Genomic DNA, 7131 nt, shown 5'->3' on the forward strand with positions numbered 1-7131 from the left:
GGTGAACTACGAGGGCAGATGATTGTTGAGGACGGGTAAATGATGAGGACAGGTGAATGATGGGGACAGGTGAATTTTAATTAAATTTAGTTTTAATTAAAGACAATTAATGTCTCAAGATTGGTGTCCCCCTTGTCCTTTTTGCACGACATAAGAAAGAACCCCATTATATTTTAAAGAAGCTAATCTTTTTTTTTTACATTTTTAGATCAGTACTTTTAATTGTACTAAAGCAAAATGGTGGTACTTTTACTTGACAATATTTTAGTACTCTTTCCACCACTGTTCAATAGCAAAAAAAAAATCTTCTCTTTTGGTAATGAAGAGGAAATTAGAGTATCCATAAAGACCATTTAACACAGCGGTCTCAAGACTGCGATGGGACTTCTGGTAAATAATCAACTATTTAGAAACTCGTGCTCTTGAGTACATATTTCACACCCATTCCTGGCACAGCTCACCTCCGATAGCCTGAGGCACAGACTGACCCAGGCTGCCTGCTCAAACATGAAGGGCTCAGCTCAACAAACAAGCCTGAATCTTACATTTCTGCCACATGTAATGAGTGAAAAACATCCTGACTGCCAATGAGTTAGCCTACTGTTCAGCTTCAAAATGCTATCGTCATGCTAATCTGTGCTTTCCGTCTGATCACTGCAGCCAACTGTAATCGAGCCCTGGTCAAAATGAGCACACAAAGGAGCGAAGAGGTCGTCATTGACACCACCTGCACCACTGTCCACACTCTGGGTGGGAAACTAGGAAAGAAGGGCAGGCGGCTGCGCTACATGCAGAAAGATGGCAGTTTTCCTGTGGTTTTCCAGAAGGCTCCTGGACACTGGAGCCCGTACCTGATGGACATCTTCACCACTCTAGTCGAACTCCGCTGGAGGGTGATGTTCCTGATATTTTGCCTTTCGTACATTCTCTCCTGGCTCTTATTTGGCCTCTTATATTGGCTCATTGCGGTCGTGAACGGAGACCTTGAGAACGAAAGTGATGATTTCTGTGTATACAACGTCCGTGATTTCACCGCAGCCTTCATGTTTTCAATGGAGACCCAGGCAACTATCGGCTATGGCTTCAGGGGGATGTCTGAGAACTGCATTGTGGCCATTGTCGTGGTGACAGTCCAATCCATCGTTAGCATCCTCCTTGACACCATTATCATTGGTGTGGTTGTGGCTAAAATGGCATCTGCTCGTAAAAGAGCTCAGACGGTGGGTTTTAGCAGCAGGGCGACCGTCAACCTGCGAGACGGAGTTTTGTGTCTGTCGTGGCGCCTTGGAGACTTCAGAGGTAATCACATAGTGGAGGGCATCGCCAGGGCCCAGTTAGTCCACCATGTAAAACAGTCTCAGGGGTCATTCATGATGTCCTATCAGGATCTGGACATCCAGAACCGGGATATTGTCCTCGCCATACCAACCACTGTTATACACAGGCTGGAGCCTGGAAGTCCACTCTACAGCCTGGGCCCTGGAGACCTGCTGGGGGATGAGTTTGAACTGGTGGTGTCTTTCACTTACACCGGAGACTCCACGGGTATGCTCCACCAGACCCGTACCTCCTACTCGCCAGTGGACATTCACTGGGGCCAGTGTTTCAAGGACATGTTGAAACTGGGCAAGAGGCACTACAAGGTGGACTACGCTCTGTTCAACGAGACCACATGGGTGCCGGTGCCTCTGCTCAGTGCAGAGCAGTATGACAGAGAGAGGCGTCCCGTCGAGAGCAGCAACTCCTTCAGTACGTCGGGGAAGACAAAAGGGCGCACGTTTCACGTGAATCAGGAAATCACAGACGAGGAGATGCAACAAACTTTTTTGTAGCTTGAGCTGCCGCAGCGCAGACGTGGCATACTGTACATATACTTGAACTGTTTTGGTGCGTATATCCGTCTTAAGGACAAATAGACCACGGGTGGTGCTCAGCATCTGCCCTTTTGCCTTCTGAGGGCAACAGTATAAGAGTCACAATTATATGTAAGTACACAAGTCATAACAGTATTTTTTTTTTATTATTTATTTCAACTAAAAATAATGAGGGGCTGCCTTTTTCTTTCTCAATCCAGCCCCTCTACCCTGAAATCTCTGTGCACACCACTGATCTGTATGTTAGTTTATCCGTGTATGTGTGCTGATGTGTTTGACTTCTTAATGTATTCTTTTCATAAAGAAAATATTATCATTGTAGGTTTGTATTGACGTTTTCTTTTCATATGGTGTTGTCTTTTTGTTATAAGCAAATTCCTTGTATGTTTATTACTTAGTTGGCAGTTAAACTGTTGCTGTTTCTGATGTTTTTAAGCGGTAATTAAATAAAATGCATATTTCTACTGAAACAAAGTCAATTTTTTTTGATGCCTCAGGATTGTTTTTATTATTGATATAATTGTTATTATCGTCATGGTGGTGATTAAATGGATTATGACAACACTGCAAATTACATTATGTGGCGTTGGTGCAGCTCTATACCGCCCCTCTGTGGTCAGTGACTATAATCACACCACAGAATTAATCAAGTAGACTTTCATAAGTACACTGTCTTGTGTAGTGAACTGGTTTGATTCAAAGTGGTAGCACTGTAGTTTAATGTATCAACTTAATCAAAGTGTTTTGCATTATTATTTTATTAGATATTATTCACGAAGTGTTCATTCATCTTGGTTTAGGAATGAAAAAAAAATCACTACTATCACAAAACACTAAACTAACAATGTATATATTTGATTGAATCCATTTAACAGACACACTCAATGAGGCGTCAGAGCCTCGAAGAGGCGCTGCAGCTTCTCATTGGTCGTGGCTGCAGCAGGGGGCGGGGACAGGCACACGTGCTTTTAAAGTCGCTCTATGACAAATATCTTGCTCAGTGCTGCTGGAGATGGTTATGGCAAAATTCACAGCTCCCGACGGGAAAATAAGAGGAAACAATAAAGCAGCAGTGAAAGTAAAGAAAAGAGGCGCACAATGGGACTAATTACAAGAAGGAAACTGCAGATGTGCGCTGCAAGGACCAACAGGTAGGTGCAATAAAAGTTTTAGCCTCATTTATGGGAGAGTGATACGTTGCGTGTGTGTGTGTGTGCCCGCATGTTATTGATATTGTGATGACAAAAATCATAATTTTTTGTCACGTTTTTTTCTTACATAGTATTATTACATTGTTATATTATTATTATTATTATTATTATTATGTTATTTTGCTACCACCACTACTAATAATAATAATACATAAACGTGCATTATGTTGAAAGGATGATCTGCACATTGAAAACTTTAAATTTATATGATTTTTGGTTTTGTGAAGTGACTCATTCTGTGAAATATGCACCATGTTAAAAACAACATTGCAAACGCTTATAGGACAACAGCAACATCCAGGCATCTGTTCAATGATTGGCCAAAGTTATTGATTTGTGTGCTGCTGCTGCTACAAAAAAAAAAAAAATAGAGCAGCTTTATGTAATTAGTTTCCATCTGCCTCAGCTGTTGGCACTAATTGAGAACACATGCAAAACAAACAATCACAAGGTTGCACAGCCTCTGGAAGCTTGTCCTGTCACCATGCACCTGCAGTAACAAGTGAGGGTGATGTAGTGACTACGAGCGAGAGGGATCTCTGTTCATCAGTGCAACAAAAAGTCACAAATTAACTGTCTGATGTTCATGTTTTACATGCAGTTTCCTGTCCACACACTGTTAAAGAAAACTGTGAACTACTGTGCATTAATACAGGTTATAAGGCAGCTGAAATGTTGTTTTCTCTCCCTAAGACGGTCCGTGATGATCCGTGCAGTTTTGTAGTTATGATCACTGCACTTAATTCTACAAATACAGTCTCTGAAATCCAACAAATAAAATGTTTGGCATGTTCTGAGGTGTGAATGAATGAATGAGCCCCATATTAATATGTGTGTGTGTGTGACATTGTATTGCTATTTGCAGTCAATCCAACTGTGACATCATTTGTGAAGATGATGTGTGGTTATTTGGGAACACGTCCTGCACATCTTATCCCTCGTCACTTGCACAACAGACCCGTGGAAGGAAAACATTTTTGTTTACGTAATGTGTTTGGTAAATTGAAGAAACACGAGTGGTTAAGTATTTACTTAAAGGGTTCTAAAAGACTTACTAATACTTTATGATGTATTCATATTTTATTGTGATACGCACATGAGTTTCTGAAGCAAAGGTTATTTTGGCCCGAGGGCGCACGGAAGACATGGATTTTTAATTTTTTAGAATTTGTCTGTCCTTGTCATTCTGTTACATATGATGTTTTCAGGCATATGTAAATCTAATAATTGATGTTTTTTTAAATGCAACACAATTTTGCATTTGATATTCCAGATGCTTCTGCTGAGAGCTGATACTTGTTTTGCATATTTGTTTACAGTGTCTCACAAAATTAACCTGGACTTGACCTGTAATTTGACTCAGTTTCCCATGGACTGACCTGCGTAATTAAAACTTACATTAACCAGGGTTAACATCCTTTGTAAGTGCTTAAATAATGTGTTATGTCTATTACTGATAATGCACAAACAATAGTTCTCTTTTGCTTTCTGGGTGCTCTTTTTGTACACTGTATGTATTGTCGGTAAATGCGAGAAAAGCATTAGTTAACTTTGAGTGTACAATCCATTATTTAAACAGCAGGTAACCACACACCAACATGTACTGATCTTTGCCGTGGTTCCTGCCAATTACTCTAAAACTGTTTTTCTCTCTGTCTGTAATTTCCACAGCCCACTTCACTGATGAGGTCCAAACCAGCCAACAGAGAGCAGTGACCTGCCCTCAGCGAAGTGCACGGCACTCCTGCAGAAACACAGGTTCCTCCCAAGTTCCCCCCCGCAGGATCTCATCCTGTTGTCCACATTTTCTGCTTGAGTTTGTCCCCGGGATCATTTAAACCTGTTTCTCCACCGCTTCTACCAAAAACTCAGACTGTTGTCCAAAGCAGAATCGGCCCAGCCCTCCCAGGCAGAAGTAATGGGGAGTGTGCGAAGCCACCGCTACAGCATTGTGTCCTCCGAGGAAGACGGCATGAAGCTGGCCACCATCGCTGTCCCAAATGGCTACGGAAACGGCAACGTCAACAAGGTGCACACAGAGCGACATCGTCAGAGCCGCTTCGTTAGGAAAGACGGCCACTGCAATGTGCAGTTTATCAATATGAGTGAAAAGGGCCAGCGGTACCTGGCAGATATCTTCACCACCTGCGTGGACATTCGCTGGCGCTGGATGCTGCTAGTATTCTGCCTTTCTTTCCTGGTATCGTGGCTGTTTTTCGGCTTTGTCTTCTGGTTAGTAGCCCTCTCTTACGGGGACTTAGAGAGTACGACTCAGAAGTGTGTCTCCAACGTGGACAGCTTCACCGCTGCTTTCTTGTTCTCAGTGGAGACCCAAACAACAATTGGCTACGGTTATCGCTACGTGACAGAGGAGTGCCCCGTCGCCGTCTTCATGGTCGTCTTCCAAAGCATTTTGGGCTGCATCATTGATGCTTTCATCATCGGTGCCGTCATGGCCAAGATGGCCAAGCCCAAAAAGAGGAATGAGACCCTGGTGTTCAGCCACTACGCTACAGTGGCCATGAGGGACGGCAAAATGTGCCTGATGTGGCGTGTGGGAAACCTGAGAAAGAGTCACTTGGTGGAGGCCCACGTCAGGGCTCAGCTCCTGAGGTCCCGTACCACTGCGGAGGGAGAGTTCATCCCTCTGGATCAGGTGGACATCGACGTGGGCTTCGACAGTGGCATTGACAGAATATTCTTGGTGTCTCCAATCACCATTGTGCATGAGATCGATGAGGACAGCCCCTTCTATGAGATGAGCAAACAGGATTTGGAGACATCAGAGTTTGAAATCGTAGTGATTCTGGAAGGCATGGTGGAGGCCACGGCCATGACCACCCAGTGTCGGAGCTCATATGTGGCCTGCGAGATTTTGTGGGGCCACCGCTTTGAGCCGGTGCTCTTTGAAGAAAAGAACTACTACAGAGTGGACTACTCCCGCTTCGACAACACCTATGAGGTGCCCAGCACGCCCACCTGCAGTGCCAGGGAACTCGCTGAGAAAAAGTCTGACACCTGCAGCTTGAGGAACTCCTTTTGTTACGAGAACGAGGTGGCTCTTGAAAAAGTCGAGATGGAGGAAGAGCTTGAGGAAGACGTGAACCGGCAGACGAGCGGCGATGAGGTCGCTGCACCCGAGTACACAAACACAGATGAGGTGTCAGACTCTGAATGCAATCTGGACACTTTGCCGTTAGAGTCGAGACCTCTGACGGCGGAATCAGAAATATGATTGCAGGGAAAGAAGGTTTAAACAGTACCACAGGGCGTGTTGAGCTCTGATCGCTGTCAGTACAGCGCAAAGACTGAGATTTTTGCGCTTAAAATTCTCTATGCAGAAACTCACGCTCAAGTCACAGAGGAAATACAATCACTTTACTGTATATGGTCAAAGTGTTTGGTGTTAAATTACCTTGTTGCACAAACCTACAAATGGGTTAGATGCCTTCACTTGTGCAGATTGCAGTTATTAAGCTAAATCATGAGGTAGGATAGTAATCGGATTGACCACATTTGTTAATTTATTCAAGTGCATAATATTTCCACTTTACACATTTTGCATTGATCATCATGTACGGAAAATGTATGTGTGTGTGTGTATTTATATCTTTGTGAGGACATTTTGTCTGGGCCCCCACAATTTTAAGGACTTTTTCCATGGTTAAGACCTGTTTTCAGATGGGTCCTCACTAAGATATAAAAACAAGTTTGTGTGTGTGTGAGAGTGAGTGTGGCCTGAACGTCACACACGGTTTATCTCTAAAATAATCTTTAATCCTGTTTCAAAGTTACAAAGCGCTTACATACATAATGCTACTATTTGTGAATGAGCTGGTCTCAGCAAAGTGTAGCTCTATTTTACTTCAGCGTGATGGTCTCCATGTGTGCCCGCGAGAGAAAGCACAAATACACACAACGCATCTTCTTGTAGAGTGTAGCATCTTTTGCGGTCCCTTCGACTGAGCACACGCTGCATTAGATTCCACAGAGAGGAGCATTTGGAGAATCACGGCACAGTTTACCGACACTTCTCGCAGGTCTTC

General features: G+C 43.5%; 2 protein-coding genes across 2 annotated transcripts; both read left to right on the forward strand.

The window, feature by feature from the left end:
- Positions 1–686: 686 nt before the first annotated feature.
- Positions 687–1832, forward strand: LOC310932506 (inward rectifier potassium channel 16-like; the record flags this gene model as incomplete). The annotated part of the gene is made up of 1 exon (XM_083895831.1): positions 687–1832. One exon carries the CDS (start codon positions 687–689, stop codon positions 1830–1832), a length of 1146 nt encoding a protein of 381 aa, XP_083751957.1.
- Positions 1833–2885: 1053 nt separating this feature from the next.
- On the forward strand, positions 2886–6320 carry LOC310932919 (inward rectifier potassium channel 2-like; the record flags this gene model as incomplete). The annotated part of the gene is made up of 2 exons (XM_083896321.1): positions 2886–3025; positions 4757–6320. The coding sequence occupies exon 2, from the start codon at positions 5004–5006 to the stop codon at positions 6318–6320; it is 1317 nt and encodes a 438-aa protein (XP_083752447.1). The 5' UTR covers positions 2886–3025; positions 4757–5003.
- Positions 6321–7131: the final 811 nt, after the last annotated feature.

The sequence above is a fragment of the Microchirus variegatus genome, assembly GCF_963457635.1.
Source record: "Microchirus variegatus genome assembly, chromosome: 10".
NCBI classification, from domain to species: Eukaryota; Metazoa; Chordata; class Actinopteri; order Pleuronectiformes; family Soleidae; genus Microchirus; species Microchirus variegatus.